The 19,529-nt window shown below is 39.2% G+C and overlaps 1 protein-coding gene across 15 annotated transcripts in view; it reads right to left on the bottom strand.

Annotated features, from left to right (window-relative positions):
• Positions 1-19,529, bottom strand: part of INPP4A (inositol polyphosphate-4-phosphatase type I A) — a 124,613-nt gene that overhangs the window by 46,394 nt on the left and 58,690 nt on the right. For all 15 annotated transcript variants that reach the window (XM_017818422.1, XM_017818429.1, XM_017818423.1 and 12 more), the window contains 3 exons: positions 4,370-4,430; positions 1,771-1,989; positions 903-947 (listed from right to left, as the gene is read on the bottom strand). In XM_017818422.1, coding sequence (XP_017673911.1) covers positions 903-947; positions 1,771-1,876 — 151 coding nt within the window. In that variant the 5' untranslated portion in view covers positions 1,877-1,989; positions 4,370-4,430. The remainder of the gene's footprint in view (positions 1-902; positions 948-1,770; positions 1,990-4,369; positions 4,431-19,529) is intronic.

Below are 19,529 nucleotides of genomic sequence, written 5' to 3'. Positions count from 1 at the left end.
TTCAGTGACTGACTCTACACAATTACATCACACTTCAGAGACAAAGTCTATCTAGCTAGATACTAGCACAAGAAGTGTAGTCCAACTCTGCTTCAGCTACATGCAGGCAGTTAATTCTGAAATTTACCTAAATAGCTTTGCAGTTCTAGATATTTGCAATTTATTTGAAAATATTTAAAGTACCTTATTCAGCTCTCAGAGTGCTCGTTAAGATTATTATTCACAACACAATTACACACATCTGAGAAAATTTTCTAATTTTTCATTTCAAACATGCTGTAAGAGCATAACCTTCCAAATATAAGTCCACTATTAAGCCAAGAAAACCATGCTGCAGTTGAAAATGTGGACTGAATTTTCATGAAAAAAATATTCTCCACTTATTCTTCAAGTAAGGTAAGTCAATGCACAAGCTTCTTGTCCAAATTTAACTATCTCAGAATTTAGGTCACGTCTGCATCTCACACTTGACAGCAAAGATTACAGGAAAGAAGGTATGTGTCATAGCTGGTAATTCTTAGAAAACATTCTGTCCTAAAATGGTGTTTCCAGCAAATCTTCAGTTTGCTTGAAGACCTGAGCTGCTGATACACTGACAGTGGAGACAGTTTCACTGTATCTTCATATAAACAAAGTAAACATTCACATAGTAAACATTTAAAATTTTACAGGACAGATGTTTTAATTATGGACTTTTAAAAACATCACAAAATCAAACTGTTTGTTGCTTAACAAAAGATACTGTACAGGCAGCACAGAAACTGTACCATAACTCCATAAAAATCACAGTAAAGTTGCAAACCTTACTATATGAAAGGCACTTCAAAATCAACAATTAAAAACCGGCACACACATTCAACAGCATGCATCAGCAAAACAAGCATAAAAATCAATAAGCCTACCTAAACTGAACTCTAAAATCGGCTCATCTGGGTCCTGAATGTTTCCTGTAAAGCAGAAAAATTAACACAAGATTAGCCAAACATCACTGTCATGTGAATTCTTTCCTGAAGTTGCAATCATACAGAGAAAGAAATTAAATTTTATAGAAAAAAAAATTTAATCCAGTGAGCCATGAATGGTATCTAAAATATTTATTCTGTTAACCTTGGTATCTAAAAACTACTTGGAAAACCTGGAATGATCTTAGTTTATAAAACATATTAAAATATGTAAATTTATGCAAGATTATATGCAATATGGGAATATTAAACATTTAATATCAGCAGAAAACAACAGGATTAAAGCCACTATTAACTCCAAGTTATTAAATTAGATACATCTCCTCTGTAGTAGTTACTAGGAAGAGGTCTGAAAGTATCTGTTTCTATCACTAATGAAAGAAAGCCTCTGAGGGTTACAATCCTAATTTACTAATCATAAAAGATGAGGGAGACAAGCCTCAGCTCCCTGAACTCTCTTGAAAATTTTATACAATGTCAAACAAGGAGGTTGCCAAGACTCTTCCTAGACCTTGACATTATTTTGTTATTTTCTCCCCACTGGTTATTTTTGACTGATAAACATAACTGCACAAAATCTAGTTTAATTTCTCTTTTTAATCCCCTCTGCAATTTTAATGCTTTGTCTATTTTAAAAATGCAAGTTCAAGATTTTTAAATTTCTTAGCATAATTCCTTTATCTCATTACCTCCACATAACCAAACACATTTGCATCTTCTAGCAATTAAAAGAAAAACCCCAACATTAGTACAAGGTAGATCCTGAAAGGAGCAACAACAGAGGAACAGCTGACACAGAGGTACCCACCTGTTAGAGACAGGCCAAGCATGTCAGAGGTGACATCAATGGTGGAGGCCCGTTGCACGGTGCGGGATTTTGCACCATGGCGGGGACTGTGTTCTCTCGCTGTCATTTTCTCATGAAGAGCCTTTCTTTTTTCGCTGCTTGGCTTTACTGATGTTTGTCTCACAGAGTAGCAGAGTGCAGCAGGTTGTCTCCAATTGCTATTCCTCTAACATTACCACACTAAACAACAGAGAGAGCAAAAACAAACACTAAAATTTTAGGCCACTATCAGCTACTGTTCTTTTCAACAGCAGCAAACCTACCGCCATAAGATCGCCTCAGGTCATTCAAATAAAATGCTCAAGGCAGATCCAATACACAGTAACTCCATTTGCATGAACTGTACATCTGTACATCTGTAACATTTTACAATAAATGGTTGAAAACTGTGCCACGTGCAAGAAAGGCTCTTCTGTTAGAGAATGGGGTTTGAGAGAGACTTGTTAACGGACCAGCTGCTCTTCTCCTTTGTCTAAGTTATTAAACCATTCTTAATGAAGTTTCCTGGCTTTCATAATCCCTGGGGAGCACAACTAAATTCGTCAGATGGGGCCTCTGCCTGCAGAGGAAGGACAAGGGATAAGGAGGAAGGGACAATGGGTTGGCAGAGCACAGAACAAAAGGGCAGGAAATGTTGTTAGTGTCAGCACACTGTGTTGTTCTAGGCTCTACTGCCATGAGAAAGGGATAATGAAAACTGTAAATAAAACCTACTGGGTCAGAGAGAGGTTGAAATTCTGGGATGGGGGTGGAAAGAAAAAGCAAAAGGGGATGTTTGCTGACGTGGTACATGGCAGCATCCGTGCTTTACCCTATACTTTCTTGGTCTACAGACATCCATGACAGTTTTTCTTCCCTCACAATGCCTGTGAAGTGAAACATTACAGTAGGAAAGAAACACACAACCAACAGAAAAAATGGTTATGATTTTAAATGTGGTGGTTTTGGCTTGGCTGATAAATTTCAATGTTCCTTCAATCAGCCACATTAGCACTGCAGTCATGGAACATTTTTATTTGTTTCACAGTATTATGACAAACACCACTAATTTAGGAAGTGAGGATTAAAATCTGATAAACCTGAAAGATAGTAATACAGTGACTAATACCTTCACAGCAGCCCCTCATTCATTTTACAAAGCATTTGAACCATACTGGAAAAATGAAAGAATATTTATCTTTTAGGTTGATGGACCTAACAATGAGCAAGATGCATTCTAATTGAATAAAGCACCTAGCTTATACTTGTGTTTTAAAAAGGCACTTCAAACCCGTCTGAAGACCTCCAAAAGAACATGTAACCTGCCTAACTTAAGTCTCTGAATTTAACTAGTCAGCATCTCCCTCTGGAGGACTCCAAAAGAATTTCCCTTTCTCCACAGAGAACTCGTAACATCATCTTAACTAGCACTGCTTCACTGGGCATCTAAAATTCAAATGCAAGTTAAGCATTTAAGACAACTGAATTGAACACAACCCTAGACATCTATGTTAGTCTAGGAATGAGATTTTAAATGACCTCATTCTAGGAAGGAAGGAATATGGGCTGTGTCTACCAGACAGGCCAATCTGCTGCCACTCAGAACTGTCATAAGTCAATTCCAAATAGGAAAAAAAATGAATTCTTGAGTGAAACAAGCAGAAATTGAGAGCTCTGAACATCCCATCCCCAAAAGCTTTGAGACTCAGTGACAATGTATGAAACAACACTCTGCATTATAGTTATAATTTCTGACAGCCAAAAATTAAAGCAGGCAGTTTAGCACTTCATATAGAATCACAGAACAGTTGAGGCTGGATAAACTCTGGACAACATCTAATCCAACTCCCCTGCTCAAAAGCAGGGTAACCTAGAGGAAGTTGCTCAGGACTGCATCCAGTTTGTTTTGGACAAGAATGTACCTCTCTGGCCAACCTGGTTATTCGGAGGTTGGATCATGCACAGTAAAAAAGCTTCTCTTATTTATCAACGTTTAAGTGGTTAAGTGGCTAGCGAATCACCAGACTTTCTCAAATAGTATAGAATGTCCTAATATTTGGTCAAACAAAACTTCCATCAAAATTCTTTGCCAGTTTCCAAGTCTTTCCATTCTTCTGATTTTTTACCCTTCTTGCGGCAATGGGTTTTCCTTGGTTTGTTCTTTATATAATGAGATGTTTAAAAGTCTGCAAGTGCATTAAACCTAACTGCCTGAAGAAAGACCCACAAGATGTGCTTGCAGAGATTTAGACAGAATGCCACAGCCTCTTTCCCCCAAACCTACATATACCTTATTAGAGAGTAACTAACATGTTCACTTAGGTACAGGTCAGACAGCAGTTAGGTTAAAGAGTCCTGCTGTTTTTTTCAACTACAATCTTTAGTTGCTGACATCCTTAAAAAGGGTCAATCCTTGAGCAGTTAAAATAGAGTCAGGTATTTAATTTGTTTTGAGTTATTTCTATTTAAATATTATTAAGCTTAGTAATTTTCTAATGCTCTCTAACTATTCATTTAAGTTGCAATATTAATTTCTCACCTAATCATACATTTTCAATTTACTTACACGGATCATACTTACGGAAAGCTCTTTTCCTCATGTGTGGAGGGATTTTGTGTATCGACATCAGTTAAATCCACATCTAAAAAATCAACAAAATAATCAGCATTAATTATCAATCCTTTTATACTGCATAAATCACAACCAATGGGCAGGTATCATTCTCAGATTAACTGTAGATTTTACTTCTGATTACTAGCGCTCACAATAAAGTTTACTGAAAATAGAAAAACAGTATAATCCTCTACTGGACCTCACCCAGTACTAGTCATAGCAATAACCAGTTAGAGTAGGAATACAAAGAAATAAACTTATGCTGAAAAGGACTGACTTCAGGTCAGCATTTGGTGAGTGGGTAGAATAGCTGATGGTAACATATGTTAACATGTTTACTGAAAAGCTTGGGGCTATTAAGAAAAATGAATGTATACAATACGTTGAATATGAGACAGCATTTCCTACTATACTTGCTTTTCTAGAGTTAAACTTTCAAAATTTTGTTGTTTGGAAGAGTTGAAATTGCCACTGTCAGGAGAAAAAATCCTGTGTCAAAACACAGAAGTTCCAAAGATTAGGATGTAGGGATCTTTCTCCATTGGGTGAAATTACCATGTAAGGGAGGCTTCTATAAACAGCTGGCAACAAGCAAACAGGAAAAATGAATTATTTTTAAATTTACTACAGGTTAACTGAAGGTTTGTATTTGCTAGTGCTACCACCTCATTCAAGTACACTTCCATTAACAGGATATGTCTTTTAAGACATCCCATCTATGCCATACTAGAACAGAAGAGACGGGGAAGCCCAGTCTGAGCTTCTTGATTTAATCGCCAGCCCTATCAATTACCCCACACTGCTTAAGAACTTAGGTATGAGCTCTTACCACTTACAGAAAGGATTTTATTCCACCTAAACTACAAAGGAGGCAGGTATCTGATCTCAGCTCACTGCCCAGGTTCTCTGCATAGTCAATGGTGAGACACAGGCACTTCCAGTGAATGAGTCATCATTTTCCAAGGTAGGAGGGATGAGTCACCTCATGAAGCTACCTCTCTTTCTCTAATTATAGAAAGAATTTAGATGACTAGATTAGGCCTGATGCTGCATCTGGGCAAACTGGATCCCTCCCACAGTTGTGCTTGCTCAGGCAGGGATGAGTTAGTTCCCTCTACTCACTGCCTGGACTGACAGACACAAGCAACAGCTGCTCTGATCACTTGCTTGAATTACAACCCTTTTAACAACTGCAACTTTATAATCATGTTTTTGATAAAAATCAATGGAGATAGGACTCCTAACAAATTAAAGGCAGTATTAACACACCAGATAGTTTCCCAAGATGGTACCTTAATGGATAGTAATGAACTTGTGCCACTCCTTCAGCCAACAATCCCAAAGGCTGATGTAATTCATGTCCAGGCAAACTATCCTGAAGATGGGCACGATGCATCTACATGTAGCTTTTGACTTTGCCCTTACTATTACTGTAGACAGCAGATGTTGGCAATACGTGCAGCTTTGCACTTCGTGAAGTTTTGCTGCAAGCTCAATTTTCAAGAGCAACATCCGAAGCTGTTGTTGACCTCCAATACCAATAATGGCCATGTCCACAGTTCAGAAAAGGCTTCTGAACAAGGGTCCCTTCTGTTATGTGAATGTTTATTTGGTGCTCTATTAGCACAAAAACACATGAGCAGAAGAAGAGCTCTTCATCAGATGCCACTTCCGCCCTGCTACCCTCAGTCCTGTCAGCTGGCTGTGGGAAGCAAATGCCACCCTGCTCAGCTGCATGGCCTCGTGTCCTGTAGGCTTGAAACTTGGAGACATTTGGTCTCACTCTTGACTGCTTGCAGCATCTCAAGCAAAAACTATGATTATCTCCACCCTAGAATAAACCCTGGATGATTAGCTTGTACAACTACAAGCTAATATTCTCCTTATCTCATCAATTGTTTTAGCAAAATGCAAAATGGTCTGTTATCTTTTTGGAAAAAAACCCCAAAACCTCTGCCAAACTACCCCTTGAAAAAAACATGTTAGGTGAGATCAAACTGTAAGAAACAGGTTTTTTCCCATTCACACATCAACAAGCAGGAGAAAGAGGATACTCCTGTTATTGACTGGCGTGCCAAAGCAGAAAATGCAACAGCAGTGGAAGGTTAAATGTTACTGATACATTGACATGAAGAAAATAATAGAGAAAAAGGGAGAGTCCGACAATTTCTTTAATGCTTAAAAAAAAGAGGAAAGAAAAAAGGGGGATGTAATCCTACTAAACATTTACCATCATCTCCAAGAGGGAGTGAAAAAGTAGTTTCGGGGTACTTGCTGAACTGTAATTACTTTTACAACTCTCTTGACTCTCCAGACTGTAAGGTGTATTCCCTGAACCTTTCAAATTAGGGTTTCTCTTCCTGAAAAATCCATTTGGAAACATCAGCCAACTGCATTCTTCAAATAACATCTTAATAAAAAGTTTCTCTGATTGAAAATGTTTTAACAACACACAAAAAAGTGAACGTGAATACTGCCTGAAACAGTATTTTGGACTTGCAGCATGGCCAGATTTTCAACTAACATCCTATTTACAGTAATCAATATGGACAAAATAATGGAAAGGATGAAATGCCAGACTATGGTAAGTTATGATTATGTTGCCTTTCATGTAAGAGCACCATCTCTAGTATAACTAGCATACAGGGAATTTTTATTATTTGTTTATTACCTCCAATGATAGAAAACCTTGGTAGTGAAACAAAATTTGCCATCTTGGCTCAAACTCAATTTTTCAGTAATTCCAGCAACCCACCTCTAACAGCTGTTTCAAAGAAGATGCAAGGATTTCATCAACCATGAAAGGATCTGAGGTGAGGGCCTGGATCAACCCTATTACTACTGGCTACAGAGGCAACCCAAGAGCAAAATATCAGCTCAAAGGACAGCAGTTTCCAGCAAAAGTCTGCTAAGACCAACTAAGATTAAGAGCTGTTTTTTGCACAGTCTGACATGCACTTTGCTCTTCTCTCTCCTTTAATGAGAGAGTGAATGTCCTGAATCTCGCACAGATCAAAACAGGAAAAATGAAGGCTGTGACACCTCGAGTCAGATCCTTCCAGCCAAACTTGTGGGGACAGTAACACAGACTATGTCCACTGCAGATCCATAGGTTGACAGTGTAATAGAGTTTCAGTCCACTCACTCCATGATCTAGGTCATCCCTCTTACTATGTCCATGGGAAGGCAAAAGAAAACAAGTGATGCCAGCATTCAGTATGAACCCTTGCCTCCCACTGATGTTACTTCCCCACCAAAAACATACTCAGCAGGTGCTAATTTGTCAGCTCCACAAAGAGGTCGTATTTCCCCTCTCAGTCTACTTCTTAAGTCCAGGTGTCCTTCACAAGCTGGTTTAACATCCCACTCTCCCACTCACCAGAATCTTGATTACCAAGGACAATGAAGTTTGGCCTGAAGAATCTTGTCACTCTCTGAAGCCCACCTGAGCATTCTGAGCAAGTAGGTAACCTCAGCAAGAACAGGGAAAAGTCTTTCACAAGAAAATGAAATCAACTACCACAAGATACAATAAATGTATTTGTACAGCGTGGAAATCCCCAAATGCAACCTTTCAGCGATACTTAGATAAAAAGACATTTCTGCATCAGAAAGTTTCTCTTTGTTTTTCCATTCACAGATCCCACTTAATTACAGATAAATATGTAAGTCACAGAATTTTTTCTTGGTCCTTCCCCACTAGGAACTTCAGCAAACTCAATCTAAAAATCCAATTTTACCTCTTTAATATATTTAAGTACTTTCTATAGAAAACTGCAATTTAGGCCACTTAATTCTTTGTGCAAATTAAGACTATTTGTCTGTATTCACAAATGAAATACAATTAGCATTCTTCTTAATGAGATATTGTTTTAATTTCACTTGTCATCACAGTATTTCTATTTCTTCAGTACTTCTATGAGTACAAAAATACACACACCCAGGAGTGGAATTGAACATTTGTAGCACACACGTCTGTTAACCAACAAGGAAAAAGCACAGCTCTGTTTCACTTTGCAGAGCAGCTTTTATCAAGTTGAGCATGGCACAATGCCCTAGAAAATGATGAGTCTTGCTATAGAGCAGTTTGAAGTGCAATCCTCTCAGCCCCCTCTGTCATTTTACCAGCAGAAACAGCTTACAAACAGTCTTTACCCCAAACTAACCTTTACCCTCTTCACAAGAAACATGCTGGGTACATTGTGGTGAAGTTTCCTATGCATGGGATGACTTCTCTCCTCATAACATGGGGTTCTCACACTGCCTATACAAACATGGAAAAGCCCGTATTTCCTGTTGAGGAGTTTGGAGTGGAAACACATTTCTGAATTATGGTCTTTTGAACACTCTCCTAACATCTGACTCTTCTAAAGCAGTCTTTCATCACAACCATGAAGCTAACAATGCAGAAACAGCACTGCTCTAACTGGAAAAAACAAAGAGCTTAACCCCCCCTCTAAAGGAGCTACTCCTGCTGCAGGAAAGGATGAGGTAGGGGAACAAAGGTAGGAGAAAACAAAACCCAAAAAAACTCCAAACCCAAACCGCAACAGCTTATGACTTGAAATAAAGATGAACCAGACACACAATGTTTATTAAAGATTTCATACATACTGTTGATTACAGATGGATGGCAGCAAAATAATCTCCAACATATAGGCAATGCGAGGGGACCACAGACATCACAGAGGGATAAAAGCACTGAAACTAGACCCGTAATCTGAAGTTTTGGTCGAGTTTGGATTACAACAAAAAGTCTAGGGAACTATCTGATTTATCTGCCAATAATACTCATCCACTTTACAGTAGCATCAATTAAGGCTAATGTATTCTGGTCAAAACAATCCAGGAATTACAGGGCTACTGTTAGCAGTGTCCTCTATATGTGTGATGGGATCTGACAATCTGCCCTGAAACCACTGACCTTCACTCTTGCAACAGGACTGCACCTCAGGGTCACAGCTGAAACTTTACTTTCCTGACACTACACTTTCCCACATGGAAGAATGATCCATTAGGTCACATGCACTCCCCCAAAAAATCTCCCAAGCACTCTCTATTTTCATATGGCATTGTTCTGACTTGCTGTAATTCCTACTCTTACTCTTTTAAATGTTTATATCAATTAAAAATATACAGTAGCATCTGAAGATGAGAAATTCTCTAGCATATGTGTTTTCAATAAGACATTCAACTGACTCAGGAATTGAAAGTGTGTGAAGTATTTAGAAAATTAAAAATAAATGTTAGTGTGGGAGTAGTATTCCACAAAGGTTATTACTAAGATTTAGGCAGCATAGCAAAACTGGAGTTGTTTTATGCTACTAATGCAAATCTGCTGGTGCATATTTTTCCATCAACATTCGTTTTGTACTCCTGAACTGTGTTTTCTGCATGTTTTCTGATCCATATATCTTTTTTTTTTCTTATTATTGCATGCCTGGACTATGTCTAATGGCTATGATACTGGATGTCTTTTCAAACGAAGTAATTTTTTTCCCCAGATATCTGATTCCTTTGTGCTGCTTTTATTTCTTCTTCCTGGAACATAAAATTATTTGTTTGTCTACCCTGACCTTTCTAAATCAATGGGAGAGAGGGTTGCTGCAGGCCAGGATCCTGACTGCACAGTTCTTTCCTACATTTCTTTCTGGAGTCATGTAAACAAGTGGTGGGATGCTGGCAGTTTGAAAGCATAGGCATGTAACTCCAACCAGGCCAACAACAGTCTACGCCTCCCACCACTGTTCCTGTTTCAACGCCTCGGTGGGACAGCTGTCCCTGTGAAAGAAATCTTTTTTAATGACAGTCCTACTTTGTGGGTTAATAGTAAGATCACCCTGTAAGATACAACGGAAGGAGTGTGCTGCTTCAGTGTCTGACCAATTTCTCAAAATATTTTCTGTGACAAGTTACAGGAGGCCTGTCACTAGTGGTGTCCCCCAAGGTTCAATAGCGGGCTCAGTATTGTTTAACTTGGATGAAGGGGCAGAGGCTGCCTCGACAAGTTCACCGATGACACAAAGTTGGGAGGAGTGGCTGATAGCCCAGAGGGTGAGCAGCCCTTCAGAAAGACCTTGACAGGTTGGAGAGAGGGGCAGAGGACTGCCTGAAATACAACAAAAGCCAGTGCAGAGTCCTACACCTCGAGGGGAACAACCCCCAGCACCAGGACAGGTTGGGGGCTGACCTCCTGAAAACCTGCTCTGTGGAGAAGGACCTGGGGATCCTCATGGACAACTAGCTGTTCATAAGCAAGCTATGTGCCCTTGGGGCCAAGAAGGCCAATGGTATCCTGGGGTGCATCAGGAAAAGCATTGCCAGCAGGTTGAGGGAGGTGATCCTGTCCCTCTACTCAGCCCTGTGAGGCCACATCTGAGTGGTGTGTCCAGTTCTGGGCTCTTCAGGATGAGGGAGACATGTAATGCTCCCTCCTGGAGCAGGCCTAGGAGGGCTATGAAGGTGATTAGGGGACTGGAGCATCTATCCTACGAGGAAAGGCTGAGGGAGCTGGGTCTGTTCAGCCTCAGGAAGAGACGACTGAGAGGGGACTTCATCAATGTCTGTAAGTATCTGAAGGGAGGGTGTCAAGAGGATGCAGCCAGGCTCTTCTCAGTGGTGCCAAGCAATAGGATGAGAGGCAACGAGCAGAAACTGACACACAGGAAGTTCCACCTGAGTAAGAGGAAAAACTTTACTGTGTGTGTGACTGTGCACTGGAACAGGTTGCCCAGAGATGTTGTGGAGTCTTCCTCACTGGAGATATTCAAGAACCATCTGGATGCAATTCTGTGCCATGTGCGCTGGGATGGCCCTGCTTGAGCAGGGAAGTTGGACCAGAGGACCCACTGTGGTCCTTTCCAACCTGATCCATTCTGTGATTAACTTGTAGCAGAGCTAAGGAGACCCAACCATGTAGGAACCATCACATGTATTGACAACCATTGATGATTTTAAAACATACTGGAAAAATATTTGGAATATATTGAAACTGGCCATATTTGATTGCTGAATTTAAAAACCCTAAATCAGTAGCACAAAACTGGAATAAGTAAACATGACATACAAAAAAAAAAAATCACACCAGAAGTTGCTTGCACGTCTTTGAAGAGTCATAAGAGGAAATAAGACCAAATCTCACTGACATTTCTAGGAATTTGACTACAAATCACTGTGATCATTACATTTGTTGTTAAGATCAGTAGTTTTTTATTAGAACACCGTATTTCAAGAATTTGAAATTTGTGAAAACTCCCCCAAGGTTTCCCAGTTTTGACTATCAGCCTCATCGAAACACTTTGTTGAGGTGTGATTGAACAAAGGAGTTATTATAGAAAATAAATGTCTTATAGTGGATATTATGTTAGCTTGGAGACAGAAAAGACAAAGATAGAATAAAGTTTGGTAAGAGTAACTAAAGGTATATTTATAGAATCATAGAATCATAGAATCGATTGGGTTGGAAAAGACCTCCGAGATCATCGAGTCCAACCTACTGCTCTGACTGGTTTCATGTGTAAAATGAGCAAACATATGAACATCCATGGAAAACTAAAAATGTTGCAGGTACTTATGTAAAAAGCTCATGTCTCCTCACTCCAACACTCTACAGGTTAAAGCAGTCTGTTCAGACAGAGACGGTAAAAAGTACTTGTGTAGCTGCAGTATGTCTTATGCAACACTTCATTCTGCAACAACATTCTTTTCTTTCATTCTCATCTAGTAACAGATCATAAATAATAAACATTTTAGTCCAGAATTTCAAGAATTCAAAGAATTCTTATAAGACTCTTATAGGGTATGGCCGTGGATTTTCAAGTAATTCTAACCAAAATCTACTGGTTTATTTTCATCAACTAGTACTGATCAATCTTTAGAACTGACGTAGTTTAGTGGGCTTCAAAAGTTGTTTTTTTTTAAATAAAAACTGCAGCAGGGATGCTAGCAATGACTACAAAGAAGATATAAATGCTACACAAAGACAAAGGACATATATTCAGTGCTGAGTTCCTTGTAGCACTCAGTGCTCAAAATATGAACTTAAATGTCAGAGTTTTGTCAATTCTCCAAGCACTAACATCCTCATAAAACTGGTGTGTTACTACAGGCCAAGTTTATCTGAACCTCACCTTTTTTAAAAGCAAATTTTGCATGGATACAGAAAAGCCTGAAAATGTGAAGGATGCATCCCAAAATAATTTCCTTTCTTAAAGTTCATGACTAACTCACTCTTATGACTGATATATTTGACTCTCAATTTTTGCATGCTAAGGCAAGCAACAGTGACACTAACTTTTGTTAATTCCTCTTGCCTCCCACCACACCTTATCAGAAATTCATAACCATGCTGCCTACCTCAGTAGTCAAACCTCCACCGCAAGGCAGCAGAGATGATGTTTCTGCCCACAGCTACCTGTCTTGCTCTTCTGACTCGGATAAGAACAGGTAGCTGCATTTCAGTCACACAGGTTTGCAGTCCATCATCTTATCAAAGCCACTTTCAGCAACAGGTTAAACTAAGATATTGAACTGTATCTCAGTGTGGGCACAGGTTCCTAAATCCATTGTCTCTGCCAGAGAGGCAGTACCTACTGGCAAAAGGGTGGGACCAAAAGCTGAATTTACAGACTGGGTCAGAACAAAAGTTTAATCAAGCCTAGGTTCTCTCTGAGAGCAAGCAGTGCTGGAGACTGAGACAAACAGCATAATGAGCAGTACTGGTGTTCTGTGAGGCATCTCCATGTTTGCACTACCCGATTCAGATGACAAGCATCCTGAGAACTTTCTGAGCTGGGCATCACACCCAGACCTCCATATTTAAGGTCTGGGAGTAACACAACAGACAGTGTGTTGCCAGTCGCAGCTGGCCCTTGCAGCACTGTTACCCTGTAGCCCTGTAATACCACACTGCCATCACTGGTGACCAGCCACAAGCCCTGTAGAGAGGCTTGCAAACTCTGAGCACTTAAGCTTTTTAGGCTTTCTTTGTTTCAACTTTTGTTGACCTGCTTGCAACTTTGTTTTAACCTGAAATTAAACTTGGTTTAGCTGGGACAACAACTTTTCCAACAGCACTGCATGTCTGTGGCTAATCTGTTTTCACTTTAATCTTTGCATGGTGCCATTATCATTTTACAACTCTTAACATGATGTAGTGTAGAAAAATACAGGCCTGGTATCATAGCAGAGGCCTTCAGACATGGAGACATACAATGGAGTAGAAGCATGGGATAAAAAAGAGACAGGGTGCAGAGCTGGCACTTGGAGATACTGTGGCTATAGCTTACAGACTTAAAGCTGAACAAAACTGGTTTTAGGGTGATCAAGTATGTATGTAAGGTATCACATACATTTGACTGTAACATGGAGCTGCAGACAACTGAAGAAGAGCCAAGTTTAAAAGCTTCTTCAGAAAGCATAAAAACAACTCCAAGTGGATCCTAGAGTGAAGAAGAAACTATCAACGTGAACATAATATTCCCCAGATATTCAGATCCTTCAGTATCTGAAGTCTTTTGGATGCTGACAACTGCTGAAACGCCTCTACATCCCTACTAGCAGAATGAAACTGCCTTATGATCCAGAGGAGGAGGAAAAGGGTGAGCATTACAGCATGATAAAGAGGTAGACCCTTTGTGTATTCAGTGCATTTTACCACATTGTTATTTATTGAGACTTTCCCCTATACAGAAGCATTATTTCTTTACCAGTAATTATGAGATTGGGCCAAGAAATGATTCCTGGATTAGGCTTTAATGACTTTAATTATAGTAACAACAACTACTTCTTATTAGATGTAATGTGTGTTTCATCTTTGCACACAAAAAAGATTTTGAGTGTAAGGGCACAGATGTGGAATTTGGTGCCATTCTTCACTGTTTACATGTACCAGCAGATGCTGTTGTCCTGTTGTATGAGATAATTTTTTTCAACAGTTAGGAGCACTAATTTTACTGTTTCCAGCCTTTTCAGGTCCTGCAGACCTCATCTCTACAGCTTCATTTACAGAGGTTTTATAGACCAAAGATGTAAGAATGAGAGCTAGCCATAACATTATCAGGACAGTTTATCACTGGGATAATGTCCATGTTACAAGCACAATCTATTTGCTTCCACTGAAAACATAGCATGATTGTCTGCATGCTGTGAATCACAGACATCACTGTAATACAGCTTTGTTAAACTGCTTTTTAAAACAGCAAATGTCATAAAACTAAACTTTACAACTGTTAGAAGTGAAATAAGCTAGAACTGTGACAAAATTAAATGGGACATTATTAAACTCTGTTATCAACAGTTTTCAATCTTTTCTCATTCGAAAACGCCTTGAAAATTTTCCATTCCAGTGGATGAACCCTTTGGTATAATTTAAAGTTACTGATCATAGATTGTTTTCCTCAATCACTTCCCACCAACTTTATTTGCATAGCTCATGGACAATTTAAACCCACCAACTTAAACATTCTATGAACTAAACAGCTGTTTCCAACTGCTCAGAACTACACAAAATATTCACCTAACATTCTAAATTTTTCCATATTTGGTCTCAATTCAGAGGCAAATTTGTATTCGGAAAGTGTGAGCAAATGCCTTTCTCGGTATTTTCCAGTTCTGAAAGGGAAAGTCTATTAATAACCTTTTTATGCAATTAAGAAAGAAAAAAAGAGAAAACAATATTTTTTCAACAAAGACAATAAAAACAAACTGTAACTAAAACTCTACAGAGGAAATAGTTCTTTATGAAGTATACAGTTACAAAAACCCAAAACAAGCCATTGGCTAAACCAAATAAAAGTGAGTTAGAAAAAAATCAGTCTGGCATTACCTATGGGGAATGAAGCCAGGGACCACTGATTGAAATGCAGAAGAGTAACACTCAACCCAAGCCCAGCAGATCTTTTAATTCTGAAGTAAAAGCAGTGTCAAATCCCTATGAAAATCTCAGCTACTAAAGTAATATGCAGAAAAAGTGGTATTAGTATGCATTCAACAAGCACTTCGTTAATTCTTCCACTCTGAACATCTCTGTGGCTAAGTATCTTAGGAGGGATGGCTCTGCAGTAAAACAGACCTAGATTTTACGGAGAACTCCACACAAAACGAGCTACCAAATCACATCCTTATCTTGGCTGTGAAATTATCTGAGTGCTAGAGAACCTCAGGTATGTAGTCTCAGTGCACAATAAAAACTGCAAAAGCCACAAAAATACTGTTCTTTATACTTCTTTTACACTCTATAAGTTTTTATGTGACCTGAGCCCCACAAGCAGTTTAGCTAATTTCCATGATTGGTATTGTAAACTCCAACCTTACACATGGATGAGTGTTTTCAGAGACCCAGACTATAGAGTCAGGTAGAAGATGAAAAAGTTAACATATTTATTAACACTTCCATTTTCAAAATATGACCACTATACAAGTAGACAATTTTGTTTGCAGTTAAACTGGCATAAAAGCAAATGTAATGAAACTGCAGGTCTATCTGCCTTTTACAACTGCAGACAAAATTACATGGCCTGGGAGTGGACAACCACAGCATCCAAATAACTTCTGTTGGAACACATTCTATTTTCATTCCCAGTGACACCTCCCAGGTCACTCCTGCATAAGTGAGAACAGAATTTGCAAACACATCCAAATGGTTTTCCTAACATGTTCTGTCATTATAAAAAGACTCTTTAACCTGCCAAGATTACAACTCAGACTGCAGGATTCAACAGTGCAAAATACACTATGAATTTCTCCTCAGTTCTGGGAAAGCAGTGGCTATGTAGTAATTGCTCTGTGTGTTTTCCAGGCACTTTTACAACCAAAATCCTTTCAGCTCTCATGTCCAGATTTTCCTTTTTGATCACTAATATGGAAACTGATGTCAGGATAAAAGATATCTTATTCCTTTTGTGCTATATGACTCCAAAGTCAAAACATAAAATTACAGTATGTCAGTGCCATCTCTATAGTGATGGATGTAGCTGGACATAGAAAGGATCCTTCCTTCTGTGAGGCTCCTACTTAGTGTACTGATTTTGTCTAGTTTAATGAAAAATGTTTTGTAATGAATGCCAAGCACTTATTGGTAGTTACTGGTGCTCCTGGTAAAGGAAAAAAAGGATAGTTTTTAAACAAGAACCACAAGAGCAGCACTGGGTGACTGGAACTGTGCTGGGAAAGTTACAAGGTGCTTTAATATCTGAAGAAAAATCATGAGATATTTTTTGTCTGCACTTGACTCTGCCCTTCACTGCACAGTAAGATATCCAAGCTCTCCATTACAGACAAGCCCTCTGGAGCTCGACCAAGTGGAGTTCTCCATAAAGCTGAAGAAATATCAACAAATGCATATGGTAAAATATAATCAATTCAGACCACTTATTGTCAGTGCTCTGGGTATCTGTTTTGTCCACGGGTATCCATAACCACTGACCCCTCCAACCGACTTTTGCTCCCTTGAAAAATGAGTCCTCAAGGACTTCTTCTTTCCTTTTTTTCTCCTTCCATGTCAAATATTATCTGAAAGCATCACTCTCACAGCTTTCCTTTCCAAAAAAATAAAAGACCCTGTGTGGAAGGGTTGACTTTACAACTATTTCTTAACCCATCAAAGCAAATGGGTTAACACACATAACCCATTGTTTGAGGACATAATGCACCAACAGGCACCACACAAAACAATGCTCATTTGTCATACTTTGAACCCAAAATAGAAAAGGCTTTTCTTCTTATAGTATATGGTTTTCAAAGCTGATTCATGGAGAAATATCAGGGAAATACACCAGAAAATAATACAGTTTGTAATTCTGAAACTAAATGCTACTTTTCAAGGTATTGGTAAGAGCCACATGTGTCTGAAATGTCTACAAAAGACTTTTTTTCCAGAATTTATCTTCAATAGCCATTTAAATATGCAAACTAGCTAAGAGCTCATCTGTTTGAGAGTGCATCAGTTGACCTAGAATATTTTATATTATCTCCTGCCTTATTGTTTAAAAATATTTTGAATTCCCTTACTCTAATTTCTTTTTACCTAGTTCTTATTTCTACAGCCTATGAACTACAAAACAGTAATAAATAAAAGCAGTGATAACTTTTTTTGCGCTAACAATGGAAACTTCAAAATATATTGATATATTGATAAATAACTGCAATTCTGTGCCAAGCTTAAACCTTTCCAGGGTGGCATGTGAAAATACTCATAGCTCTTTTGCTAAAATGTTAAAAAAAAAAAAATGTCAGAGAGCCAAACTAAACTATTTATATATATACACAATTAGAAGGCAAGAAATTTCTCTCCCAGTAACAGTGGATAGAAGGAGGCTTTTGCTGCAGAATATGGTATTGAGCCAAACAGAATGCACTCTGATTCTTTATCATCTTTTCTGTGTTCCCATTATCAACAGATTATTACCATGACATTTCAATTACTAATTTGACATATTTTCAACTTGGTTTTTACCAGTTTTCCTTCATAAAGCTGTTACCTTATTTCTGTAGGGAAGGTGTTAATTTTTTTCCTTTCCTTAAGGTTACCAGTTGTTCATAGTAGAATCACACAATTCTGTATTAACTTGGGCTTAACTCCTGTATTAGCTTTTATGTATTAAAAACCCCAAAACAGAATACATGGAGAGTCCCAGTTACTTAGGAAATAAATCCTGAAAAATATTTCAGGAGTGTCTTTCTTTAGGAAAAAGTTTTCCCTCTCTCTAGACTGAAGTATAAAAATCTTTACTCTGCACCTCAAAACAAAATGAACAAAATGAATACCTTTAAAAAAGGAAAACCAAAGGTAGCTCATGTTTGCACTTTCCCTCCCGCCACCCATATAACTCATAGCTGGTGCCTTAAGGGTTTAGCTTCTGAAATCTGGTCTTGTTCATCTAGTGCTAACAGTCTTCGCTGAAGACTAAGGGACCTGTCACGTTTATTAAACGGAGTCTGGGTCACCTTATGGGATGACATTAACAAACATAAGAGTGCCAGGTGAATAACAAGAAAAACACCTAGAGATGGAGATTTACAAGTTTCTGGAACGAAAATTCCTAATGAAGCAGTGAAAAATCATAGAATCATTAGAAGAGGTTGGAAAAGACCACTCAGATCACCAAGTTCAACTGTTAACCCAGCACTGCCAAGTCCACCACTAAACCATATCCCCAGGTGCCACATCTACGCCTCTGTTAAATACCTCCAGGGATGGTGAACCAGCCACTTCCCTGGGCTGCCTGTTCCAGTGATTGACAACCCTTAGAGTTAAGAAATTTTTACTAATATCCAATCTGAACCTCTCCCGGCACAGCTTCAGGCCATTTCCTCTTGTCCTGTCGCTGGTTGCTTGGGAGAAGAGGTCAACCCTCCACCTCACTACAACCTCATTTCAGGTAGTTGTAGAGGGCGATAAGGTGTCCCCTGAGCCTCCTTTTCTCCAGAGTAAACAACCCCAGCTCCCTCAGCTGCTCCTCATAAGACTTGTGCTCCAGACCCTTCACCAGCTCCACTGCCCTTCTCTGGACATGCTCCAGCACCTCAGTGTCTCTCTTGTAGTGAGGGGCCCAAAACTGAACACAGGATTCGAGGTGTAGCCTCACCAGTGCCGAGTACAGAGAGACAATCACTGCCCTGGCCCTGCTGGCCACACTATTGCTGATACAATCCATGATGCCATTGGCCTTCTTGGCCACCTGGGCACACTGCTGGCTCATGTTCAGCTGCTATTGACCAGCAACCCCAGGTCCTTTCCCGCTGGGTAGCTTTCCAGGCACTCCTCCCCAAGCCTCTAGTGCTGCATTGGGGTTGTTATGACCCAAGTGCAGGACCCAGCACTTGGCCTTGTTGAACCTCATACCACTGGCCTCAATCCATCGATCCCACTCTCCGGGACACTGTACCAAACCTGTAGATTTACACAGCTGGAGTTTCCTCCACACAACTGTTTTTCTCTACATTTCCACTTTGAATGTTTGACAATATTTGTCTGCTGCCTGGGATAGCTCCAAAAATCACCTTATCACAAATCACAGCAGATTTTGACTAAAGGAAATTCTCCAAAGTGAACATGCACAACCACAGTGAAAATGCCTACATTTAGAAGCACTGGATCAATGCTCAAAAGTCCACTAAAAATAGCTTG

Source organism: Lepidothrix coronata, unplaced genomic scaffold, assembly GCF_001604755.1.
Source record: "Lepidothrix coronata isolate B3197 unplaced genomic scaffold, Lepidothrix_coronata-1.0 Scaffold68, whole genome shotgun sequence".
Classification (NCBI taxonomy): domain Eukaryota; kingdom Metazoa; phylum Chordata; class Aves; order Passeriformes; family Pipridae; genus Lepidothrix; species Lepidothrix coronata.
The sequence above is the reverse complement of the archived record's forward strand: the minus strand, read 5'-3'. Positions and strand labels throughout refer to the sequence as shown.